At 46.4% G+C, this 27,867-nt stretch overlaps 1 protein-coding gene across 1 annotated transcript; it reads left to right on the forward strand.

Annotated features, from left to right (window-relative positions):
- The first annotated feature begins 9,849 nt into the window (after positions 1–9,849).
- LOC121867451 (allergen Asp f 7 homolog) lies at positions 9,850–13,184 on the forward strand. The gene is made up of 3 exons (XM_042367360.1): positions 9,850–9,945; positions 11,632–11,970; positions 12,441–13,184. Exons 1-3 carry the CDS (start codon positions 9,940–9,942, stop codon positions 12,666–12,668), a joined length of 573 nt encoding a protein of 190 aa, XP_042223294.1. The 5' UTR covers positions 9,850–9,939; the 3' UTR covers positions 12,669–13,184.
- Positions 13,185–27,867: the final 14,683 nt, after the last annotated feature.

The following is a 27,867-nucleotide window of genomic DNA, read 5'->3' on the forward strand; positions in this document are numbered from 1 at the left end:
GACTGTTCATCGTTGTTTGTTTACATTTTATTGACTTAGTTCACATCCACGACTGACTTAACCCTCTACGATCCATCTCAACAACACAGTGCTATCCCAACCACCTCACTAAGGACTACATTATGTAAAGATACAGTTGTTTATCGTCTCTATCTACTGATGATATATGTGGTGTTTTATTCCGTATGCGTTACAGTGGAAGGTCAGTATAGTCTTGTGTAATTAAATAGGTAGAGAGAGTTTGTTGTTCCTGCTTGGTACAGTTTGTCGTTCCTGCTTGGTACAGTTTGTCGTTCCTGCTTGGTACAGTTTGTTCCTGGACTATTAAGAACTCTGGCCTTTCACACGTCTTGTTATGCTTCTTGTTCATGTTATTGTTTTTCCTTTTGTTTTTGTTCTTCCTACAAGTATCACTCAAACATCAAGAAGAAGGAGAACAAGAAGAACATAAAATATAAAGTTACTCATTTACATATATAAATTCTAGTAAATATATATAGTTAAAGTCCTCGGGTGGAGTTATCTCTCAAGGTCAGACTTATGCAAGGTGTTGGTCTTCCTCAAGGTCGAGAGGGTCATTTGTGTGCTCGACGCGTCAGGGATTCTCGTGTCAAATTCCTGGATTGGTCGACCCAGCAGAAACATGTGAGGGAGGGAGGTATGAGGTGATTGGCGATGACCCCCCCACACACACTATATACCTGTTGATGGTGTGGGGGGAGAGGGGAGGGTGTGGGAGAGAGAAGGAGGGTAAGGGAGAGAGGTGAGAAGGGTGTGGGAAGGAGAGAGAAGAGCTATGGAGAGGTGTGGGAGGGGTGTAAGAAGTATGGGAGGGGTGTATGGAGTGTGGGGGAGGTGTAGTGGTTGTGGCAGGGGTGTAAAGAGTGTAATAGAGGGAGTAAGAAGTGTTGCTACAGGTGAGTAAGAGGTGTAAATGACAGGTAAAAGGAGAGGACCGGGTAGGGGCGACAAGACTGACCAGGTACAAGGGAGGACTGACAAGGAACAAAATATTTCAGTGATAAGAACAAGACTCAGGTGTATAAAGTACCAGCTGATACCACACCACAACAGCTGGTGAGAGAGTGATACCAACCACCTGTCACTGCCTACCTGTGTATCTCTTGTCACCTGTGAGATAAAGGAGGGGTATTACCTGTCCATTACCACCTACCAGGACACCGCACAGGTACACCAGGTAATACACAGGTTAGATTAGATAATTAAGTTAAATGAGGTGTTTATGGTGAGTGACGGACACACACACACACACACACACACACACACACACACACACACACACACACGTCGAATATCACGTAACACAGAGCCGTAACACCCAGTGACGGATGTGACGCCCACTCACCTGTGATGGATGGGCAGGTAACACGATCTCTTAATGAGGGGGTCTACCCTACCTTACGTGTCGTGTGTGTGTGTGTGTGTGTGTGTGTCCGCCCGCTCACCATAAATGTATGTATGTATGTATGTATGTATGTATGTATGTCCACACACACACACACACACACCCTACAAGAACAACTTAAACAAAACATTACAAACACACAAAGTTAATATGATATGAGCCCTCACACTCTCTTCCGTGATACGTGACCCCAATCAGCTGACCACATATTTGAGGTCACGGGGAATACCAGCTCATAGAAGGTCAACCTGTGGCCCTGTGACGTCATGCTGATGGGCACTTACATATGTAGGCACGAGAACGTCACCTTTTATGCGTACATACATACATACATACATCCATACATGCATACATACATACATACATACATACATACATACATACATACATACATACATACATACATACATACATATATTACATTCATAACAGAGAGAGAGAGAGAGAGAGAGAGAGAGAGCAATATTAACGAACGAGTAACCAGGAAAAGTCAGAAAAAATCCCTATTCATGTTGATATGTTGTATAGCATTCTCCTCACTCCAGCTCTCCCTAACGAATGAGGAATAAACATAATATACAATAATAAAGGACATAAACAAGAGAAGAGAGGAAAGACCTATTTAACATAAGAGAAACTTATATAGCACTTTTCTCTCTCCTTATCTGTCCATTAACGAAAGAGGAATAGACAAAATCGACAATAATAACGAACGTATGACCCACTAACAACAAGAGCGGAAAAACCCATTGAAGCAAACCATGTTGTGTAGCCTCTTCTTCCCCCTGAAGCTAAACCAGTTTTAACCCCTTGTTTAATCCGCCTAAGCTAAAACCAGTATGCATCTCAAACCTATTTTGGGGCATCGGTGTAGGAGGGAGGGAGGAGGGAGGGAGGGAAGGAGGGAGGGAGGGAGGGAGGGAGGAGGGAAGGGAGGGAGGAAGGAGGAAGGAGAGGAAGAAAGGGAAGGAAGGACAGAGGGAGAAAGGGGAGGAAGGGAGGGTAGGTAGAGAAGGATTGAGTGAGAGAAAGGGAGGAAAGGAAGGAGGGAGAAAGAAGAATGGAGGGAGAGAGGGAGGGACACACGGACTTCCCAGGGGCGTGTCAAGTCTTGTTGCCTCTTCAGTAGGATGTGTTGTGAGATCCTTAAGGCGTCTGTGATCCTTGACAGACAAACACACAGACAGACAGACGCAAAAAGAGACAGATAAACAGACAGACAGACGCAAAAAGAGACAGATAAACAGACAGACAGACGCAAAAAGAGACAGATAAACAGACAGACAGACGCAAAAAGAGACAGATAAACAGACAGACAGACTCCTCAGTATCACTCCTCAGATGTTTCCGGTCAGTATTGGTTCATCAGGAAATGGGTGTGTCCATTGAGGGGCAGGTGAGGACACGCTTAGGTCAGGAAATGTGTCTTGGGTGACCAGAAGGACATGGTAGGGAGGGAGGGAGGGAAGGAAGGGGAGGTTGAGACGTACACGTGTCCTAAGATTCGTGGAAATGTCTTGAAATGGGTATATGTGCGTGTGTGGGGAGGATTATAGGGGAGATGGGAGGGTGGGGTGGGGAGGATATGAATTATGGTGGGGTGGATTATAGGGGAGATGGGTGGTTCTTCATGTTATCCTTGTTCTTACCTTTATTCTTATTGTTGTTATTCATGTTGTTGTTATTGTTCATGTTCCTATTCTTTTGTTTCTTTATGTTCTTGTTCTTCATGTTCTTTTTGTTATTGTTGTTGTTCTTCATGTTCTTTTTGTTATTGTTCTTGTTCTTCATGTTGTTGTTGTTCATGTTCTTATTCTTGATGTTTCTTGTTCTTCATGTTCTTTTTGTTGATTGTTTCTTCTTGTTCTTGTTATTGTTGTTGTTGTTCATGTTCTTATTCTTGATGTTTCTTGTTGTTGTTCATGTTCTTATTCTTGATTGTTTCTTCTTGTTCTTGTTATTGTTGTTGTTCTTCATGTTCTTGTTCTTGATGTTCACCCCTCACCTGGTGGTCGCTACATTACCTGCTGCCATAACCGGATGCCTATGTAGAGTCACGAGGCTTGTTAGTGGGAGTCTCTGTCACACACACACACACACACACACACACACACACACACACACACACACACACACGAGGAAGGGGTTGGTGTGGATGCGGGTGGGGTTGTGTGTGGGTGGGGTTTCTGTGGATAGTGTGTGTGTGTGTTCCAAGGTTGTGGGTGTGGTGTGGCTGTGGGTTGGCTGTAATTGTGGTGTGGTTAGAATGTGGTATGGTGTGGCTATGCTGTGGTATAGAGTGGCTGTGGTGTAGTGTGGCTTCAGTGTGTACCCAGGCAGTCACACGAGAGGTCGGCACATGTGATAGTGTTATGTTTCAAGGTCTTAACGACAGCTTCTGGAACACTGTGGTGGGGTGTAGCTTCTGGTAACACTGTGTGGTGGGGTGTAGCTTTGCAACACTGTGTGGTGGGGTGTAGCTTCTGGTAACACTGCCTGGTGGGTGTAGCTGCACACCTGGTGGGTGTAGTTTGCACACTGTGTGGTGGGGTGTAGCTTGGTAACACTGTGTGGTGGGGTGTAGCTTCTGGTAACACTGTGTGGTGGGTGTAGCTTGTAACACTGCCTGGTGGGGTGAGCTACACTGTGGTGTAGCTTCTGGTAACACTGTGTGGTGGGTGTAGCCTGGTAACACTGGGGTGTAGCTTGCAACACTGCCTGGTGGGGTGTAGCTTCTGGTAACACTGTGTGGTGGGGTGTGGTCACTGGTGGGGTTGGTAACACTGTGTGGGGGTGTAGCTTGTAACACTGTGGTGGGTGTAGCTTCTGGTAACACTGCCTGGTGGGTGTGTAGCTTCTGGTAACACTGTGTGGTGGGTGTAGCTTCTGTAACACTGTGTGGTGGGGTGGCTTGTAACACTGTGGTGGGGTGTAGCCGGTAACACTGTGTGGTGGGGTGTAGCCTGGAACACTGCCTGGTGGGTGTAGCTTCGGTAACACTGTGTGGTGGGTAGCTTGCACTGGTGGGTAACACTGTGTGGTGGGTGTAGCTTGTAACACTGTGGTGGGGTGTAGCCTGGTAACACTGTGTGGTGGGTGTAGCTTGTAACACTGTGTGGTGGGTGTAGTCGTAACACTGTGTGTGTGGTGAACACTGTGTGGTGGGGTGTAGCTTCTGGTAACACTGTGTGGTGGGGGGGTGTGGAACACTGCCTGGTGGGGTGTAGCTTGGCAACACTGTGTGGTGGGTGTAGCTTCTGGTAACACTGTGTGGTGGGTGTAGCTTCTGGTAACACTGTGTGGTGGGGTGTAGCCTGCACACTGCCTGGTGGGGTGTAGCTTGCACACTGCCTGGTGGGGTGTAGCCTGGTAACACTGTGTGGTGTATGACACTGTGTGGTGGGGTGTAGCCTGCACACTGTTGGTGGGTGTAGCCTGGCACACTGTGTGGTGGGGTGTAGTCGGTAACACTGTGGTGGGTGTAGCCTGGTAACACTGTGGTGGGTGTAGCCGGTAACACTGTGTGGTGGGGGTGTAGCTTCTGGTAACACTGTGGGGTGTAGTCTGGCAACACTGCCTGGTGGGTGTAGCTTCTGTAACACTGCCTGGTGTGTAGCTTGTAACACTGTGTGGTGGGTGTAGCTTCTGGTAACACTGTGGTGGGGTGTAGCTTCTGGTAACACTGTGTGTGTGTAGCTTCTGGTAACACTGTGGTGGGGTGTAGTCTGGTAACACTGCCTGGTGGGGTGTAGTTGGTAACACTGTGTGGTGGGGTGTAGCTTCGGTAACACTGTGTGGTGGGGTGTAGCTTGAACACTGGGGGGTAGCCTGTAACACTGTGTGGTGGGTGTAGCTTGTAACACTGTGTGGTGGGGTAGCCGGCACTGTGGTGGGGGTAGCCTGGTAACACTGTGTGGAGCCTGGTAACACTGTGTGGTGTAGCTTCAAACTGTGTGGTGTATGGTAACACTGTGTGGTGGGGTGTAGCTTGTGGTGTAGTACACTGTGTGTGTAGCTTGCAACACCTTGGTGGGGTGTAGCTTGAACACTGTGGTGTGTAGCTTGCAACACTGTGTGGTGGGTGTAGCTTCTGGTAACACTGCGTGGTGGGTGTAGCTTGGTAACACTGTGTGGTGGGGTGTAGCTTCGGTAACACTGTGTGGTGGTGTAGCTTGCAACACTGTGGTGGGTGTAGCTTCTGTAACACTGTGTGGTGGGTGTAGCTTCTGGTAACACTGTGTGTGGGGTGTAGTCGGTAACACTGTGTGGTGGGGTGTAGCTTGGACACTGTGGTGGGGTGAGTCAACACTGCGTGGTGGGGTGGCTTCTGGTACACTGTGTGGTGGGTATTCTGGCAACACTGTGGTGTGGCTTGTAACACTGTGGTGGGGTGTAGCTTCTGGTAACACTGTGGGTGGGGTAGCTTCTGGTAACACTGCCTGGTGGGGAGCTTGGTAACACTGTGTGGTGGGGTGTAGCTTGCAACACTGTGTGGTGGGGTGTAGCTTCTGGTAACACTGTGTGGTGGGGTGTAGCTTGGTACACTGTGTGGTGGGGTGTAGCTGGTAACACTGCGTGTGTAGCCTGGCAACACTGTGGTGGGGTGTAGCTTCTGGTAACACTGTGTGGTGGGGTGTAGCTTCTGGTAACACTGTGTGGTGGGGTGTAGCTTCTGGTAACACTGTGTGGTGGGTGTAGCTTCTGGTAACACTGTGTGGTGGGGAGCTTGTAACACTGTGTGGTGGGGTGTAGCTTTGCAACACTGTGGTGGGGAGTTTCTAAACACTGTGTGGTGGGGTGTAGCTGGTAACACTGTGTGGTGTGTATTCTGCAAGACTGTGGTGGGTGTAGCCACTGTGGGTGGGGTGTAGCTTCTGGTAACACTGTGTGGTGGGTGTAGCTTTGGAACACTGCCTGGTGGGGTGTAGCTTGGGTAACACTGCGTGTGTGTAGCTTGTAACACTGTGGTGGGGTAGCTTCACACTGTGGTGGCTCTGGCACTGTGGTGTAGCTCTGGCAACACTGCCTGGTGGGGTGTAGCTTTGGAACACTGTGTGGGTGGAAGTTTGGCAACACTGTGGTGTGTGTAGCCTGGTAACACGTGGTGGGGAGCCTGGTAACACTGTGTGGTGGGGTGTAGCTTTGCAACACTGTGTGGTGGGTGTAGCTTCTAAACTGCGGTGTGGGTGTAGCTTGGTAACACTGCCTGGTGGGTGTAGCTTCTGGTAACACTGTGTGGTGGGGGTAGCTTGCAACACTGTGTGGTGGGTAGCCTGGTAACACTGTGGTGTGGGGTGTAGCTTCTGCAACACTGTGTGGTGGGTGTAGCCTGGTAACACTGTGTGGTGTAGCTCTGGTAACACTGTGTGGTGGGGTGTAGCTTCTGGTAACACTGTGTGGTGGGTGTAGCTTCTGCAACACTGCCTGGTGGGGTGTAGCTTCTGGTAACACTGTGTGGTGGGGTGTAGCTTCTGGTAACACTGTGTGGTGACGAAGGTGAGGAAACGTAATTAATTTATTATTATTAAGAAGCTGTTGCATTTTGATTCACTGTCTGTCTGTCTGTCTGTCTGTCTGTCTGTCTGTCTGTCTGTCTGTCTGTTTTTGTCCTTTACTCCATTTTGTCTCCCGTTCTTTGCATCTCTCTCTCTTTATCTATCTGTTCAGCCATCTTTATCTCCCTCTCTCTACTTATTATCTCTCTCTCTCTCTCTTTCTTCTTTTCTGGTCTCCTCTCTCTTTTCTCTCTTCTATACAGTAAACCAGAATTACGAAATAGATAAGATTGTAATTTTTTCTCCTACTGAACGTGACAAGACCATTACGTTCAGACACACTGACAGAACACTACAGACAGACACACAGACACATACAGACACACAGACAGACACACACACAGACACACACACACACACACAGACAGACACACAGACACACAGACAGACACACACACACACAGACACACACACACACACACACAGACACACACAGACACACAGACAGACGCACACAGACAGACACACAAACACATACAGACACACAAGACAGACAGACACACAACACACACACACAAGCAGACACACAGACACACAGACAGACACACACACAGAACACACACACACACACACACACAGACACACACACAGACACACAGACAAACGCACACAGACAGACACACAGACACACATACAGACACACAGACAGACACACACACAGACACACACACACACAGACACACACACACACAGACACACAGACAGACACACACACACAGACACACACACACACACACACACACACACAGACACACACAGACACACAGACAGACACAGACACAGCCACAGACACACACACAGACACACACACACACAGACACAGACACACAGACAGACACACACACAGACACACACACACACACACACACAGACACACACACACACACACACACACACAGACACACACACAGACACACAGACAGACACACACAGACACACACACACACACAGACACACAGAGAGAGACACACAGACAGACACACACACAGACACACAGAGAGACACAGGTGTTAGACGAGGCAGGTTAAATCCCATGATTACGGTGTTGGTCGTGCTGGCGATGTTAGTGGTGGCGGGTGATGGATGACTGCACCGAGAGGCACTAGGTGTGTGTGTGTGTGTGTGTGTGTGTGTGTCAGAACCACACCATAACAGTAGAACCCAGACAGCCACGCCCCTGTCACCTGTGTTCACCTGTGTATGGTCTGTCTGTCTGTCTGTCTGTATATTTTTCTGTCAGTGTCCGTCTGTCTCTCTCTCTCTTTCTCTCACTCTATTTATATGTAAAAAGTCTCTAAAAGAAGGAAGAAATGGAGGAGACGGAGAAGAAGGGAAGGGAGAGGAAGGGAGGGTAAAGGGAGGGTAAAGGGAGGGTAAAGGGAGGGTCACACTATTACGTTCACCTCATGGGAATTTTCTCGGCAGTGGTGTTGAAGGTTAGGTGACAGGAAATGATGATAGTTATTTACGTCTGTCTTTATTATATATGCGAAGAAGGGAGGGGGGGAAGGGAGGAAGGAGAGGGTGGGGTTGAAGGTGGGAGGAGGAAGGGAGAGGGAGACAGCGGTGGAAGGGAGGGGAGAGGAGGAAGGGAAGGAAGAGGCAGGGAGGTAGAGGGAGAGGGAATACTACTACTACTACTACTACTACTACTACTACTACTACTACTACTTTTAATGGCCTCCAGCCTCCCCAATAGCCACACCTTCGTCGCCATTTTTTTACCTCAATAAATAATATAATAATACATAAGTAGCTATCCTTGCTGTGCTGGGTTAGTTGAGCCGCAGATCTAAGCGGCATTCAGTGACTACTACTACTACTAGTTACTACCACTGTACTATTACTACTACTACTACTACTACTACTACTACTACTACTACTACTACTACTACTAATCTTCAGGTGAAATAAACTAGAGGTTTTTTTTATACTCTCAAATACAGACTAAAGGAACCTAAAGCCTTCCTTCCTTCCCCCTACCACTAATTACCGATGGTTGATGTAAGACCAAAGGGAAAATAATCACTGTCTGAGCGTTTGTTAGCCGTACATAAGATCACATTCTTTCGTGTGAGAGGGAGGAGGGAGGGAAGGAGGGAGGGAGAGGGAGGGAGGAGGAGGGGGACCATATGGCTAGCCGTGTGATGAATTGATCATGTCTCCTACCATGTTCACAAGACTTGACTTTATTACTCATTATCGCTAATCACTTCAGTTAATGACTCTTAGGGGGTAATTACTGGAGTGTATTGTGACGGGAAGAGACTAACCATGTTGAAAGAGCTCGGTTGACTCGGTTGGTTGAAGGTCGGGATGCTACCAAACGTGTGTGCTGGAGGAATCTGGTCCTTATCTCAGAGTGTTGGAGGGTGGGTGTTGGTGTGTGTTGTGTTGCTACGCCTCGGTCTCTATAGGTGATGAAGGGGAGGGAAGGATCGGTTAATTTGATCCTTATGTCGTCTAGTGTGAAGGGTTGATACCATAGACGACCCTCTAGGTGAAAGATTCCTAAAGGGTTGATAAAGAAAAACGACCTCTACGACCTTACGACTCAACGACTAGATCTGTTTATATATAGTCGTTATAACATCGTACAGCAACACCCATTATAAAAACTAATTGTATTCAGAAATAAACCCATAAACTACAACTAAAATAACTTAAACAAAATAATTAAAGTCTTTTCTCAGCCCCTCAAGACCTACCTGAAGAAGGGCTAGTCTGAGATACTCCATGACGTCTCATCCCGCTAGGAAGATTGACCCTGAAATCGTGGCTCGGTGGGTGGAAGGGGCGGTCGACCTTAGGAGGCAGGAGGAGGAGGAGGAGGAGGAGGAGGAGGGGTCTGGGGAGTGAGCTATATAAACGGTGGTGTCGGCAGAAGGAGCAGGTCAGTTGAGCAGTGTGTAGCAGGACGGACAGGCCAGGACAGGACAGACCCTACGAGCCTACGAGATGAAGGTTGGTACAGAACGAGAGCAAGGCGTGTGTGGGGGGGAGTGGGGGAGAGTGCAACGGAAGGACAGTTGAGAGTGAAAAAAAAAGAGTGATTGTGGGAGCAGTAGGTGCGTTAGGCAGTAGAGTGCGTTGAGGAAAATCTGAGAGTGTGGGGAGAAGGGCGAGAGGGAGAAGGAGGAAGAAATGAATTGGAATACCTAGATTAACCCACGAAACGAGAGAGAGAGGTGGACATAAACTGAACAATACTCATATGACAATTTCTTAAGAGGAATAATATCGCTTTTCCTTCATCTGGGAATACAGGAGGGGGAGGAGGAGGGAGGGTAGGGGAGGGTTGGGGAGGGAAGGGGGAGGGTTAGGGGAGGGAAGGGGAGGGGTTAGGGTTAGGGGTGGGGAGGGGAAGGAAGGGACTGCAGTGTTGACAATGTATTACAGGTGTTCCTTACCTAACTGAAGGTCGTCTGGTGAGGGTGACACGTGAGGAGGGTGGAGCGTGAGGGGTGAAGTGTGAGGGGGAGGTGTGAGGGTGAAGTGTGAGGATGAAGTGTGAGGGTGAGGTGTGAGGGAGGGTGAGGGGAGGGTGAGGGTGAAGTGGAGGAGAAATGGGGTGGGGAGGCGTAGAGGAGGAGTGTGATGAAGTGGAGGTGAGGTGGAGGGGAGGTGTGAGGGTGAAGTGTGAGGATGAAGTGTGAGGATGAAGGTGAGGGTGAGGTGTGAGCAGTGAGAGTTTTTGGAATGTGTATGTAGGATTCTTTACCAGCTGTATCCTTCCTTCAATCCTCCAGCGTCCTATATCAGGGTAATGGATACGTTTAGGATATAAGAATAAACTTTAAGGATGTTAAGGATTCACAAATAGGATTCCTCACTCGGTAAATCCTTCCCCTAATCCTCCTGCGTCACACCCTAGGGGAAAGGATGCGTCACATTTTTAGTTATACAGACTGGTAGGATAGGTAGGATAGGTTCAGGTATCCTACAGCCTCCAGCACTACCCAGGGAAATCCTATCCTTACCTTGTCCTTGATGTGCCTTTCTATTCTATAATGTGAGGTGGATCCGGGGTGGGCTAGGGTGGGTTGGGTAGTGGATGGTGGGTTAGTATTATGTAAGGGGGGGTGGATGGTGGAGTGTGGTGGACGTTTGGGTAAGCAGATAGGTTTAGGTGGGTTAGTGGGTTAGGGTGAATAGAATTTGGGTTATGGTGGGCTGGGGTGGGTTGGAGGCTAAGCAGATGAGGAGAAGAGGAGAAGGTACAGGGCAGGTACCTTTGGGTGTCTTTATATATGAAGATAATTATATAGGGATCACACACACACACACACACACGCACACACACACACACACACACACACACACACACACACACACATACATCTTGGTTAGTGTGTCCAGGTGTGTGGGATCATGTTTCAGTTATTACAGAGAATTTAAGACTGAGGAAGAAACTTGTGTCTAGGAAGGAATGTTAGGGTCTAAATGGTTATCTGTTGGGAGGTAAATTTGGTGGTGTGTGTTTAGAATATCTGTCTGTTTATGTCTGTTTCTGTCTTTTCCTGTCTGTTTGTCTCTTTCTCCCTCACGTTTTCTCTCTCTCTCTCTCTCTCTCTCTCTCTCTCTCTCTCTCTCTCTCTCTATGCTTCTCCCTTACACGCCCTGTAACCTCCTCCTCCCCCCCACTTACAGGTACTGGCATTCATAACATCAGTGTTGGTGGGCAGTGCGTTGGCTGCCCCCGCTAAGTTAGACGGTCTGGATCACCACCACCACCACCACGACCCTCTCATCGCCATAGCCTCAGCTCAGGCTCCTGTGGTAGGCTACAACTACGACCCTCCTGCCCAACCCTCTGGACTCTACGAGCTTCCCGCCCAAAACTCAGAGAAAGTAGAGGTCACGCCCCCTCCTACCACCACTACTACCACCACTACTACCACCACTCCTCCCCCACCACCACCTTCAGCTTACCTCCCACCACCTGCAGACGAACAACCCTCAGAGAACGTGATTATTGATGTGATAGTGGTGAGTTGATGCGAGGTTTGTTTTCTTCTAATGGGCCCTGGTTCTAATAGGCCCTAGTTATAATAGACCCCAGTTCTAATAGGCCCTAGTTATAATAGACCCCAGTTCTACTAGACTCCAGTTATTATAGACCCCAGTTCTAATAGGCCCTAGTTATTATAGATCCCAGTTCTAATAGACCCAAGGTTATTATTGACCCCAGTTCTAATGGACCCCAACACAATAGTTGGGTTTGATCGCTGTGACCTATTGATGATCTCAAGTAAATGGAATGATGACAGAGACAGGATAGAGTTAGGTTAGAGTTAGTTCTGGGGAATAGATAGATAGATAGATAGATAGATAAAGACTAAAATAAATAAATGAAAACAATCTATTAGTCTTCTGTTACATCTGTTATCTGGGTTTTATCTGTATTTTTATTTATCTTGTGTTTATAACTGACTCCCCCTCCTCCCCCCCCCTCCCAGCCCAGCGGCCCCACCACCACCATGATGCCGATGCCCTACAACATCAAGTGGGGAGTGTCCGATCCCGAAAGTGGCAATATCTTCAACCACGTAGAGGACAGTGACGGTAAGGACGTCACTGGCGAATACTCTGTTCTTCTACCAGACAACCGCATGCAGATCGTCCGTTTCCGTGTCGATCCTATTAATGGGTACCAAGCCGAAGTCACCTACGAACCCGTTAAGTAAGGTGTAGTTCGGGTCATCACAACGCATTCGGACGACGTCATCTCCGCCGCCGTCATTTATCTCAAAAGTTTCTATGATGTGGAAATTTTTGAGTCAGGTTCTGAGATTATTTCTGGGTGCTGTGAGGGATTAGAGTGAAGTATCTTTACTCTACAATCTTGTGTTCATCATCACTCATTACTTCAAAATACACTATTGTATCATTCTCTCACCATAGAAAAAACATGCATGGGTAACTGAGAATTCTGACGTCACGATTTCCTCCCCCCCCCCCCACACCAAAATTCTCTTGCCAATAGCGGCACTCTTCTAGCCAGCATCCCATGACGTCATGATTTCCAGCAAGAGGGGCCTGACCAATCATATCTCCGTCCAATACCGATGTAAGCCAATGGCGCTGCATGTGGATGGCTTGGAAGAAGAAAACGAATCAAATTCTTTTATTCTTCCAAGATCTTCCTCAATCACCACTGTAAAAACTGTACTTTATAACGTTAATAAAGAAAAATACTCTTACACTATATATTATCTGACCTTATCTCTTAGTTATAAGTTAATGTACAAAGAAAAATAAACATAATTATTGATGTTCTTTTGTTTTTGTCCACAATGTCAACAAATCGCTTCCAGGTGTTACTGAGAGATGAGGTAAGGTGAGAGATGTGGAGGAGAGACGATGATAGAGGAGAGATAGTGAGAGGTAATAGAGATAAGGTGAGAGATGTGGAGGAGAGACGATGATAGAGGAGAGATAGTGAGAGGTAATAGAGGTAAGGTGAGAGAGGTGGAGGAGAGACGATGATAGAGGAGAGATAGTGAGAGGTAATAGAGGTAAGGTGAGAGAGGTGGAGGTGAGACGATGATAGAGGAGAGATAGTGAGAGGTAATAGAGGTAAGGTGAGAGAGGTGGAGGTAAAACTTTATTTTTACCTTATTTACCAAATGGCCCAGATGGCCACCCACTATAGGTGGCCATGCCGGGGGAAGGAGGGCGGCGGCCTGTGTAGGATCCCTCCATTGTTCTTGATAATTTAGTCAAGGGCCATTGTGAAGCTCAGAACTGTTCTTGATTGGGCTGGTGGACCGTTCTATAGGCCTACCTCCCTCTGTGTGAAGAAGTGTTCCCGTATGTTCCTTCAGTATGATAACGTGGAGAGCTTGTAGTTGTCCCCTCGTGTTGGTGGTGCGTGACATCACAAAGAAATGTCTCGGGTTCACGTTTTCCATCACTTTCAAAGTGTAGAAGTTTCAATAAGATCTGTCCTATTGTGTTTTGTCTGAAGGGTTGTTAGTCCTATAAGGCCTTCAGTCTACTTGGATAATTGAGATGATATACAGTAGTTCAGGAAGCATCTTAGTCGCTCTGTGTTGAACATTTCTAGGGATGTTAGGTCTTTCTGCAGGTAAGGTGACCAGACTGGGACGTACGCGAGATTTGTACAGTTGAAGGGGCGTTTTCCTATATCTTTGTATTCAAATCTGTGTTTGTTTTCCTCACTACTGCCCCTTTATTGTTGCTCCGCCTTCAGGGAATGATCCATCACAACGCCAGGATCTTTTTCCTTGTCGACAGTATTCAGGAGAGTTTTATAAACATGTCAAGCCAAACTAAGCCATTATAAGTCATATCAAGCTGCCAAGAGGAACAACTTGTGGGATACGACCATAACAAACACCTGGAGACAGAGTAGAGTTCGCTATAGGTCCGGGAGCGAACACTGTCTGACTAACAACCAGACAAAGGGGAAAACGTGATGATAAACCACCCAAGCTTCTTCACCTTAAGTTATTTTAGGTTAGGCTAGGTTAGGTTTGGTTAAGTTAGGTTAGCATTAGGTTAGGTTAGGTGGGGTAAAAATGCAATTCCTAATCAATATAACTTCCCCATAATGACACACCACACTGTACTGAAGGTCGGGAGGAACATGACTCTACCACTGGTGTCTCGTATAACAAGTGAGAAAGACAATAAAGTTTTTAATTAATGTCTTTTATACTTCACAGTGATTTATCAAACACGAATGGAGGTGTGAGTGGGCGTTGAGTGTGGAGTGAGAGGGGGCGTTGAGTGTGGTGTGAGGGGTGGTGTTGAGTGTGGTGTGAGGGGTGGCGTTGAGTGTGGAGGGGGAGTGGGCGTTGAGTGTGGTGAGTGAGAGGGGGCGTTGAGTGTGGTGTGAGAGGGGGCGTTGAGAGAGGGGGCGTTGAGTGTGGTGTGAGAGGGGGCGTTGAGAGTGACATGAGAGGGGGCGTTGATCAAGGTCTTATTGGCTCCGCGTTCATTTTTAATTGTTGGAGCGGATGCGTTCAAGGCGAGTGTCAATAGAGATGACATGATTTATTACATCAATGAAACGGGTTTATTTTATCGAATCATTTCTCATCTGTGGTTTAATTTCCTGTTTTATTATGGTTTATGTTTTATGAAATTACCTATTGAGGGTTTAATCTACCAGGTACAGTTTAATACAGTCGACAGGTAATGATACAGTCACAGCGAAATACAGACATCTTGTAAACAAACGCCACCAGGTTGGGAACTGTTAAAACACACTTACTTACAACAAACACAGAGGAGGAGAAGTGTACTGAGGTGTTGCTGAAGTGTTGCTGAAGAAGTGTTCCAAATTCAGCCAAGCAGTGATGAAGTGTTTAGGGGAGGAAGATCTATTTCTCAGTATCTATATTTCTAGAAGGAAACAAATGAATAACTGAAGTTACCAAAGAAGGTGAAGGTATAAGTAATTTAGAGTGCTCATGGTAGTTAGTGAAGTAGTTACGGTAGTTAAGTGTGTGAGAGTGTGTTAACGAGCTCCCACACGACCTCGTTAATCCCCTGAGACCAACCAAAACTACTTGAGATAATTCACATAATCAAGTCTAATTAGATGTGTTTGTGGCACCTGTTAACACGGCGACTACCAGGTAACTCGTTTAATGATGACAATTCCACACCTGGAGAACAATGTCATAGTCTTCAAGGAGTTCAGCCATTTTGTACTCAATTGGTTTGGTCTGGTTAGGTTAATTATTTTTTGTAACATGTTGGTGGAGTTCTGAAGGAATTGTAAGGTTCGTCTAGCGTAACAGTTAAAAGGCCTGTCTCACCCAACAGTTAAATAGCTTACCTTTTCCAACAGTTAAATAAAAAAAAATAGTTAAGAATTCTCCACTGTTTTGTTGACATGTCCTTCCCCCAGTACCTGGAGGTGCCGCAAGGTCGGAGATGTGTCACTTACCTGTGTCACTTACCTGCATCACTTACCTGCATCACTTACCTGTCATTATCCCACTCTACGAGGACGGAAGGCAACACACAAGTAACCTAGAGTGATGAGGAAGTGAGTGCGAGATGTGTGTGTGTGTGTGTGTGTGTGTGGGTGTGTGTGTGGGTGGGATACATACACTATGCTCTGGGTAATTTACATAGACAAGAGGGGCGGTTGCGTCACCTCTAACATGGTCTAGGAACATTACAGAACTGTGAGAATAACAATACATAGGAAGTATACATAGGACTTAGTGAAGGTCGGGTACATGTATACATAGATGTAGAAGTATATACGTACAGTACAATGAATACATACAATTATATACACAAATACACAATTGTTTATATAGATAAATTTATACACAAAAGTACATATATACATTAGTATATTGGAGACATTTAAAGAAAAAAAATGTGATTTGGAAACAGTTGATCCAGTATCTGCAATTGGTAACACTGGTGCGTTTTAACAGTCTTAAGTTAATATTGACTCTGACAACACTATTGCCACCTAACCTTGGCAACACTGAGCCCAAAACCCAACTCGGATTCTTAAAAAAACTTCAGTGAAATTTTCCTCGAAACCTGATAACAGTGATGGTGTTTATTTACCCCTAAAACACATGTAATTTGAACCACCTGTAATTAAACCACCTGTAATTAAACCACCTGTAATTTAAACCACCTGTAACTGAAAAAGTCAACACTGAGGAAAGATTTACGGTACAAACCTTGAAGAATCCGGACACCTGGGTGGACCTTAATCAACTATTCTCAGCTCGAAGCCATTCAGGATACATCAGACGCTTCCATAATACCGGATGAAGCAACTTGAGCCCAGAGGCGTTACTTGAGAAGCGCTTCGGTGTGACTCAGATTATTGTTTTAGAATATGACCATTGATTTAATCTCTTTAAGTATAAGTGTTTAAAGTCTTACATTAAACCTCTTTAATACGAGGATTTAAACCTCTTAAAACGACGATTTAATTCTAGTAAGTTAAAACATTAATATTCCTTATGGATTATAACATTTAACTTTCCTTAAGACTTAAATAATCATTTAGGTACATTAACATAACCAACTTTAGGTACGATAACTTTACCACATCTCTTATGGTACGTTACTTCACCCTCTCACGTACGATAACTGGACTCGACCCTTTGTTTACATGTTGAAGGAGGCATGGTGGGCGTACGGGAGGGGTTACTGCACACCCGTACCAGAAAGCATGCGAGGAACTTCCTAAGTGACCCCAGGGTGTTATTTGAAAGTCTAGCCACCTGAAGGTCAGTGTGAGAAAGGAGGAATGCAAGGAGAGTGAGGGAGGCAGGGAGGGAAGGAGGCAGGGAGGGAGGGAGGGAAGGGGGCAGGGAGAAAGGAGGAATACAAGGAGAGGGAGGGAGGCAAAGAGGGAGGGAAGGAGGCAGGGAGAAAGGAGGAATGCAAGGGGGTGAATAGAGAGAGGGAAAGGGAAGGACGGAGGAAGAGAGTGAGAAGGAGGAATGCAAGGAGAGAGAGAGAGAGAGAGAGAGAGAGAGAGAGAGAGAGTTATAAGGCGGGGAAGAGATTGGAAAAGAAGATAAGAGTTAATTCCTTTTACCATGATTTCACCCCCTGAGTACAATGTTATCGTACTCACGGAAATTGGTCATCATTCTCAAGGGAATTAGTCATTGTACTCAAGGGGATAACATATCTTTGTGGTACTCTGTGGGTCGTTATCGTACTCAAGGTGTTAAATAATCGTCGAAGAATCATATTATATACCTGTTCGCCTCGTGTCCAATACCTGTATATGACCGCACAAACTTATTATCACCGATATTGACTTAGTTGGTAAGTTGATTTGTCAGGAGTAAGTGTTACGATCTTAGCTTCAATTTGTGCCTTTGTCCAGGACGCTGACACTACACACCTACACTGTATATATTAATAACAACATACCAGGTGTAATAACAGGTAAGGTGACGCCCCTTCCCTCACACCTGTACTGGAATGATGACTTTGTAAAGATTTATTTGAGCTTTGATTTAAAATGAAACTGGTGACGCCCTCAAATTCATACACCCTCCCCCCTTGTTGTGGGTCCGTTAAGTTCCTCTATTACACTTAAATATTAATTAAAATATCACATCAGTAGTGTGTATGGTTTATAGAAGGAAATATATCATAATATCACCCTCAACTCCTCGATTAAGTGTTTCAGTGTAGAGTGAGCGGTAAATACTAATGTTACCCCTGTAAGAGCTCGAGCTGTATCCGTTTTCTCTAATGTAAACATTACCATCACGCTCCCAATACGTCATAATAATCATATTTTCCTTCATTCTACTTAATTAATCTCACTATATAATCTATTTAAGTAGTAATTAATTAAATAAATTGATCTTGGTAGGGAAATAATTCAATACCTCACCCGTAACGATAATATGACGAACTTAAACGATATTTTTGGTAATATATAAACACAAATATTAAAATTATATATATTTTAGGGTAAACATCAACACGAGAGACAACATTAATAAGTGACAAAGAAATTACACACACACACACACACACACACACACACACACACACACACACACACACACACACACACACCAGGTAATCTGAATTGCCTGCACGAAGCATTACCGAGAGAGGGAGATGAATGGTCAAGTAGATTACAGGTAATTACAGGTACAAGGACAATGTGTGTGTGTATGTGTGTGTGTGTGAACATACATACATACATACACATACATACATATATACACGTGTCTGTGTTACTGTGTGCGTACCATTTCCACATGTGCGTGTCTATATATGTACTGTACGGACCTTAAACCCGAAGAAGACTCCTCATGTCTCACCATTAACCCTGATATAACGAACCACCCTATATAACGACCACTTACCTTAACCCTGATACAACGACCACACACCTTAACCACCAGTACACACCGGTTAAGTCGACCTAGAATTACGAAAAATACCTCAAATGTTACGTTATATCGGTCTCATTACGCGGGTAGTCCCTTTAGGTAGAGTTCGTTAGAGGTTCGTGGTCAATTTGGCGTGGGGTCACCGCTAACTCCCCACAAATACCTCTCTCCCTACAATCATCTCCTCCTCACCCCACACATCCCCTGCAACCATCTTCTCCCCACTACCCCAACACTTGACACCTAAAACCCACCCCACCACCGCACTCCAGGTCAACGCCCCACGACAACCCCAGGTCAACAACCCCCAACGCCCGACAACCCCTGGTCAACGCCCCGACAACCCCAGGTCAACGCCCCACGACAACCCCAGGTCACGACAACCCCAGGTCCAACGCCCCCACGACAGCCCTGGTCACCCCCCGACAACCCCAGGTCAACGCCCCGACAACCCCAGGTCAACGCCCCCACAAACCCCAGGTCAACGCCCCGGGTCAACCCCAGGTCAACGCCCCACGACAACCCCGGGTCAACGCCCACGAACAACGCCCCACGACGGCCCCAGGTCAACGCCCCGACAACCCCAAACACGTGGGTGATGATGTAAGTAGAGGCCGCGTGAAGACCCATCCACGGGAACACTGGGAAGATAATCATCGACCTATAAGACGTGTGTCGCTTATGGAGGTGGGGAGACGAAGGGAGAAGGTCATGGGGCAGTGTAAAGGGGAGAGAGAAAGTGGAGGGGGTGAGAGGGAGAGGAGAGAGGAGAGGGAGGAGAGGGGAAGGAGGGAGGGGACAAACTTAAACCCTTATTCCCGATCACTTTCCTTCCCTCACTACATCGTTCACTCTCACTCTCTCGCCTCCTCTCTCCCTCACTCTCTCCCTCCCTCACTCGCTCCTCTCTCCCCTCCCTCCCTCACTCCCTCCTCTCTCCTCCCTCACTCCCCCAATCTCTCCCCTCCCTCCTCTCTCCTCCCTCCTCCCTCCCTTCCTCCTCTCTTCACTCCCTCCTCCCTCCTCTCTCCTCCCTCCCTCACTCCCTCCTCTCTCCCTCCCTCACTCTCTCTCCCCTCCCTCTCTCCCCTCCCTCACTCCCTCCACTCCCTCCCCTCCCTCACTCTCACTCCACTCTCTCCCCTCCCTCACTCTCTCCACTCCCTCACTCCCTCACTCTCTCCCCTCCCTCACTCCATTACTTTCCTCCTTCTTTTCCACTCTCACTCTCTCGCCTCCCTCGCCCTGAATACCTACCCTGGGCACCTCCTCCTTCTCCTGCCCTTGGCCTTGACCTCTGACCCTGAGTAAGGGGCGGGCGGCGGGTGGTCAAAACTCGGCCTTTATCTCTGCTAAACTTACGACCTCTCATACCTTTGGTGCTGAAGAGTATTATGCAAATATTATTGGAAAAGGAAATTTTATGTGTTTTGTGTTGTGTTGTGCTGTGTTGTGTTGTGTTGTGTTGTGTTGTGTTGTGTTGTGCTGTGTTGTGCTGTGTTGTGCTGTGTTGTGTTGTGTTGTGTTGTGCTGTGTTGTGTTGTGTTGTGCTGTGTTGCTGTGTTGTGTTGTGTTGTGTGTGTTGTGTGTGTGCTGTGTTGTGCTGTGTTGTGTGTTGTGTTGTGTTGTGTTGTGTTGTGCTGTGTTGTGTTGTGTTGTGTTGTGCTGTGCTGTGTTGTGTTGTGTTGTGTTGTGCTGTGTTGTGTTGTGTTGTGCTGTGTTGTGTTGTGCTGTGTTGTGTTGTGTTGTGTTGTGCTGTGCTGTGTTGTGTTGTGTGTTTTTCGTTGTGTTGTGTAAACGTATGGATATATATAACTTTATAAATACATATGTGTAAATTTTCATATATGTATTCACGTGTGTGTGTGTATATATGCAGGTGTGTCTTAAGGTAGAGAGAACGAGGTATACGTCTGCTATAAGGGTATATATGGTGGTATAGGCGTGACTAAGCAGATATTGTATTCCCTACTTGGTGATGTTGTCTGGCTGGTGAACTATATCTGCGGTCACGACTCTACCTGTCCTCTCCCTCCCCTCACCTGTATCCTCCCTTTCATCTCCCTTCCTTCCCCACCCTCCCCCTTCACCTCCCTTCCTTCCCCACCCTCCCCCTTCACCTCCCTACACCCTTTCCCCTACCTCCAGTCCTTACAACCTCCACCCTCACATCCCTTCCTCCTTATCTTTCCTCTCCATACACCCTACTTCCCTCCCTACACCCGCCCCCTCCCTACCCGCCCCCCCCTCCCTACACCCGCCCTCCCTACACCCCCCCTCTACACCCTCCCCTCCTACACCCTCCCCTCCCCTACACTCGCCCCTCCCTACACCCCCCTCCCTACACCCGCCCCCATAACCTGCCATACACCACACCTACACCACCTTAATACATATGAGTGTGTGGCCAGGAGAACGTCATAAGTTTCATGCAGTGTTACTACATCACCAGGTCTTCATATTTTCTTTATTTGAGTAAAAATAAACGTCGAAAAGCAATAAATAATCACTAAAGATAAATACTTTATACTTTTATTTACGTCTCAGATATAAGTAATCTTTACCTCTACAAGTTGTTAGTATCGTGTCCACCACTGCCCCAACACTTGTCCCGAACTGTTCCTATAACCATCGTCCGAGTATTAAAAAGTAACCCCAACCAAATCACTTATATTTAGTTTACGGCTCGGAGGCCACTTTCCCGATACAGTATAAGTATCCCGAATGCTTAAAAAAGGCAGCGGCTATTAAGCTGTCACCGGTTCAATAGCCGGGTAAATAAGTAGATCTTCCACTTAATTTACCGTAAATAAAGGTGAACAATATACCTGCCATACACACAAGTTACACCACAGACATAAACAAGGAGATCACGTTCTGGAAACTTCTGTTTACGTCTGGTCAAGCGTAGGTCACGGCTGAGTACCCGGCTGTGCAGACAACCAGGCTAATCAGCCGTGTTTATTTCTCGAAGATGGAGAGAGAGAGAGAGAGAGTACAGGGCGTCAGCCAGAGGTAACTGACCAGGATGTTGGGTACGTCACCTGCAGTGAGTGGGCAGTTGGGCGATCAGTGGGATGAGTGGGCCGCTGGGTGATGAATGGGATGAGTGGGCCGCTGGGTGATGAATGGGATGAGTGGGCTGCTGGGGGATGAGTGGGATGAGTGGGCCGCTGGGTGATGAATGGGGTGAGTGGGCTGCTGGGGGATGAGTGGGATGAGTGGCCAATTGTGTAATGACGAGGTGAGTGGGAATATCGTTGGGAGGGGTGAGTGGGAGGGGCATCAGGAACCAGGATATAAAGCCGACTCATACCAGTAATCACACTCCACCAACGCCCATGTCCGCCGCCCACGCCCACCACCACCACGCCCTCGGGGAAGAGGTTAAGCAGTGGGCGGCACCAAGCGACGTATACCTGGGTTATGGGCGTGGGCGTGGGTGAGGGAAACAACGACAGTTTACTGGTGGGCGAGTCATTCTACAGCAGGTGAGAGAGAGAGAGAGAGAGAGAGAGAGAGAGATAGATTTGTGATGATAGAACTTAATGAACAGGAGTTTTAATGACTCTCTCTCTCTCTCTCTCACTCAAGGATAGGAACAACAACAATACCCCCTATGACGTCACTAGTTCACAGCCTTTAGTGTGGCGGAAGGAGTTCACTCACGGGCTTACTGCAATAATTCCGTCTTGTGGTCTGGTGTTTTACTAAACCTTATTTTTTCTCTCTTCTCTTTAAGTCTCGTCCTTCCCGGTGTAATAATTCCAAGGATGAAGATGAGGATTTAAAAAATAAGGAGATATTTAGCAAAAATAATAAATTTGTAGGACTTTAAGATAAGGGTAAAATATCACTGGAATACTAATAGGAATTTTGGATAAGTTCGTATTGTTTACTTATATTGTAAGTGTAATAATTCTCGTCAAGTGGCTTAAAATATGAGAAAAATATAATAATATCGTTCTAAAACAAACAAATCTTACAAACTAATTATATAATGTATTCGTCAGCCAATAAATATCGTATATAAAAAAAAATCAACTTCACGTGTTTATATTTGCTCGACCAATCAGCGCCTATCTTACAAACCGATTCGCTTACAAGTTGACGGATATCAGCCAATTAGAAGCGCCCTACTGTAGGTCGCAAAACATAACAGGTGTCGTGAAGAGGAGGAGGACAGTAGAGTCGTGGACGTGAAGAACAACAACACCGCCATGTAATACAACTGTCGTGAGAACTTGAAGAACAATTTGTCTGAGGGAAAACATACACAAAAGGTAACTGTATTGTATTGTAGACAGTTTTCATTTACAAGGTCTGTATTTTGTGTATTTAAACCCCGATATAGTTGAGTTATAGTTATGTATGTATAGCACTTATCACCTCCGTATACACATACACTAGAGTTCTGAGTATACGCTACAACATACATCATACACCATAACATACACCATACACCACACCATACATCAAGACACTATATCACACCATCGCGTGACAACAGTAAACACGTCACCACCATACTAGCGTGACAGGTCAGTTGAGGTATCTGAGTGGTAAAGGTTAGTGAGTGACCTTGGTGACGGTAGCCAGAGTTACGAGGCCCTCACTGAGCCCCTCACCACAGCTCTCCTGGTCAGGGCTCTTGTACCGTTATCCTGAAATATGTAAACAAAATGTTGGTTGGTTTAGTTCTGATGTGTGTTGGATGTGTGTGAAGTGAGACAGACAGACAGACAGATGGACAAACAAACAGACATAAACAGCTATATTGAGAGCAACAGGTTAGACGAAATACCAAGCATGAATTACTTTTCGTTGTAACTCGTGCCGGGATAAACCATGTTGCAAGCTTTTCTGGGAGGAGGAGGAGGCGGGGCAGGGGGAGGAGGCGGGGCAGGGGGAGAAGGAGCAGGGGGGGGAGAACATAACAGTATAGTGAGTGAGGCGAATGAGGATAATAGGAAGGAGGAGAGAACTGTGTGTGTGTGTGTGTGTGTGGCAGTTCGTCTAGTCATGGGTGGCAACAGGTTATTGGGCGTTTGTGGGCGTGGATGATCCTATACGAGCCCTGAAGGCCAACACATGGGCGTGGGTGGTCAGGATGGTGAGGGAGGAGTGAGGGAAGGGGTGAGGGAGGGGTGAGGGGCGTGCTAGTCCTGAATTGGTTATGAAAGATTATCTGAAGTAGAGAACGCGGATGAGTACAGATTGGGTGGATCTGGGTGGGTAGGTGTGAGTGGATACAGGTGTGGGTTAGTGTGGGTGTTGACAGTGGTGTTTGGGTGGGTGTGGGCAGGTTCAGTATGTGTGGGCGTGGGAGGATACAGTGAATGTGTAGGCGGGCGTGGGTGGGTACAAGGGGTGTGGGTGGGTGTAGGCGTGGGTGGGTGTAGGCGTGGGCGGGTACAGTAAATATTGTTCACTCAAAACATGGCCTTGTTGTGGGTGGCGCCCGGCCCTAAAACCTTGCCTTCCCTTTATGAAGTGTCTACCTTGGGCGGCTGTGTCAGAGAGAGAGAGAGAGAGAGAGAGAGAGAGAGAGTTTACAGTAGTTCGTGCGACACATTCACTTAAGGGTCATTACCAGACACAATTCCCATCATTATGTACACAGCCAAACCATCACTGCTAACGAGGCGTGTTGACTTATTTTGACCCCTTCCACTACCCCTTCAACTCGTCGCCTCAGTCTTGTCCACGTCACAACTATTGTTAGAGCAGCACCGGTGACTTGTGTTGACCAGCCTGAGTCACCAGTGAGTCTTGTTGACCACAAAAATCCAACACATCTCTCTCTCTCTCTCTCTCTCTCTCTCTCTCTCTCTCTCTCACCTGTTCATCTACATATTTAGTGTTTCTTATCTACAAACCCACCAAAAATATCACTCTCCTTCTCCTTCTTATTACCATCTTTATCGTCCATCTATCTATCCTCATATATATATATTCAGTAAACCCATCACACACGTTAACAGTGGGTCCAGGATGTACTGTGTAAAACATGACTTTCACTACTCACTGATTTTTATATATAATATTAGGAGTTGTAGGTCAGTTGTGGGGTCAGCCAGGGTCAACTTGGGTATTTCCTGTGTACGTTAGGGTCAGTCCGGGTTATTTTTGGGCATTTGGGAATTTATTTCATACCCTACTAGATATTCTTGGGGCTTTCTGAAGCATTTATGTATAATCTTGGAATTTCTGGGTAGTTTTAAAAGTATTTGTGTCTCTTCTTGGAATTTTGGGGGGATTTTTTAAAAGTAATTCTACGTTTCTTGGAATTTCTTTGGTATTTTTTATGTATTTTTGTTTCTTGGAATAATTTGGTCATTTTTTTAAACGTATTTCTGCATTTCTGGGCATTTCCTATTTTATTTTGTGTCACCCTGTATCACCCTTGGTATTGCTGACTCATTTCGTTACACCCTGTATCATTCTGAGCTTAGTGAGTTAGATTATTGAGTGAGCTTAGTGAGTGAGATTATTGAGTGAGCTTAGTGAGTGAGATTATTGAGTGAGCTTAGTGAGTTAGATTATTGAGTGAGCTTAGTGAGTTAGATTATTGAGTGAGCTTATTGAGTTAGATTATTGAGTGAGCTTAGTGAGTGAGATTATTGAGTGAGCTTAGTGAGTGAGATTAGTCAGTTGGAACAGTGAAGGAGCTGAGATCAGTGAGTTAGATAAATAAATTAATGAGAACAGTGAATGAGAATGATAGAATGAGATCAATTAGTCCCTGTGAGTGAGATTAATGAGCCCAGTAACCTCAAGGTCTCGTCAAGGTCAGCCTAGGCTCCACACACACACACACACACACACACACACACACACACACACACTTGACTCCTTGTGTATTTCTCCTTACCTTGTATGTGTGCTGGTGGAGTGCCCCCCCTCTCTCTCTCTCTCTCGCTCTCTGTTTCCTCTCTCTCTCTCTAAGTCTCCCTCTCTCTCTCTACCAACCTGTCTGCCTGTTGCTCTCTCTTACAGGTTGAGTCAGGCCTTCTAGAACAACCATCAGTTAAGTGTGTGTGGGTGTTGTTCTGGCGAGGTCCTCATAATGCAGTGACCACCTAATGAAACCCACTATGGGGGGGATTATGATACTTTTTAACAAATTTACTCATTTTTCTCTTTATTGTCGTCTGTTATGTGGATTTTCCCTACCATATACCTTTTTGGGGGGTTAAATATTCCTATTATATGTGAATTTTTATGTGATTATTTTTATTCTTGGAGGAAAAAAAGTTATTTATTCATTCTAGTCGGTATTATCAAGTACTAGCTTCGTTTTTGTTCTGTAAGCGATGATTGTGGGTATTTTTTTCATTTACGTTTCGTTTATTTGGGTATTATATCATTTATTATGTACTAAATATTATATAATTATTGTTAATGGCGGAAAAAATAATATTCGATTTATTTATTACGTCACTCTATTCGTTTTGTGTTTTAAGCGATCTATGTGTGTGTGTATTCCCCCATCTCTTATTGATAGCATTAGTATTGACGTATCTATCCTCCTCACTCACTCTCTATCTCTCCCTGTCAGGCATAGATGAGGCTATTTCTCTCGCTTTTCTTTTATTTCTATCTACGTCTTTCTGTTTATATGTTTTTCTGTGTTTTAATGCGCCTGTACAGTTCTTAGTTTGTTTTATGTTTAGATGTGTTTTATTTTTGTTATATTGATGTGTCTTTGTTTGTATGTTTCTCTCTTTTTTCCTCTCTCTCTCTCTCTCTCTCTCTCTCTCTCTCTCTCTCTCTCCATCACTCACTTTTCATAAACTCTCTGTCCTTCCCCCTCCCCCCTCCTGCTCCTCATCTCTTTCACCCCCCTCTTCCCCTCTCTCTCCCCCTCTTCCCCCTCTTCTCCCTCTCTCTCCCCCTCTTCCCCTCTTTCTCCCCTTCCCCTCTCTCCTCCATTAATCTCACTTTTCAGTCTCTCCTCCCCCTCTCCATTTCTTCCTTCTCCTCCCCTCTCCCACCTTCCCCTCTCTCACTCCCTCCCCTCCCCCTCTCACTCTCCCTGGCAGCCAACACATAAACCGTGGGAGTTCCCTCAGTAACTCTCACAGACAGGTTATAATGAGGACAGGTAGGCCTACAGGTGCCGGACCCACACGTGACAATGACCTAAACACTGCTAGCTCATCGCGTCACACCATCTAACGCCACCACGAGCAAACAACAGTGCCTGGAGGGTGTTGGTGGAGGGTGTTGGTGGAGGGTGTGTTGGAGGTGCTGTAGTGGAGAGATTGTTGGTGGAGGTGTGTGGTGGAGAGGTGCTGTAGTGGAGGTGTTGGTGGAGAGTGTTGGTGGAGGTGTTGATGGAAAGGTGTTGTGATGGAGGGTGTTGGTGGAGAGTGTTGGTGGAGGGTGTTGATGGAAGGTGTTGTGATGGAGGGTGTTGTGAGTAGAGTGTTGGTGGAGAGTGTTGGTGGAGGTGTTGATGGAGGGTGTTGTGATGGAGGGTGTTGTGGTGGTGGTGTTGGTGGAAGTGTTGGTGGGGTGGTGGTGGAGGTGCTGTCATGGAGGTGTTGGTGGAGAGTGTTGGTGGAGGTGTTGATGGAGGGTGTTGTGATGGAGGTGTTGTTGTGATGGAGGGTGTTGTGGTGGAGGTGTTGGTGGAGAGTGTTGGTGGAGGGTGTTGGTGGAGGGTGTGTGGTGGAGGGTGCTGTGGTGGAGGTGTTGGTGGAGAGTGTTGGTGGAGGGTGTTGTGGTGGTGGTGTTGTAGTAAAGGTGTTGTGAGCTTCAAGGTAAGACATGTAGTCATTAAGTTACAGCACAGGTAATGTCACCAGGAAGGTATTGTCTGACGCTCTCGTTCCCCCAATCAAGATCTAAGTCAGTCCAGGTCAAGAAATCAAGGTGGTGGTAGTGATTCTCACACCTTATTAAATTTCATGTCATTGTCATCAGCATGGGGCAGGTGTGTAGGTCTTCAGGTGTGTAGGTTTTGAGGTATGCACAGGTTCAGGTATGCAGGGTT

The sequence above is a fragment of the Homarus americanus genome, unplaced genomic scaffold (assembly GCF_018991925.1).
Source record: "Homarus americanus isolate GMGI-L3 unplaced genomic scaffold, GMGI_Hamer_2.0 scaffold23598, whole genome shotgun sequence".
Taxonomy (NCBI): Eukaryota; Metazoa; Arthropoda; class Malacostraca; order Decapoda; family Nephropidae; genus Homarus; species Homarus americanus.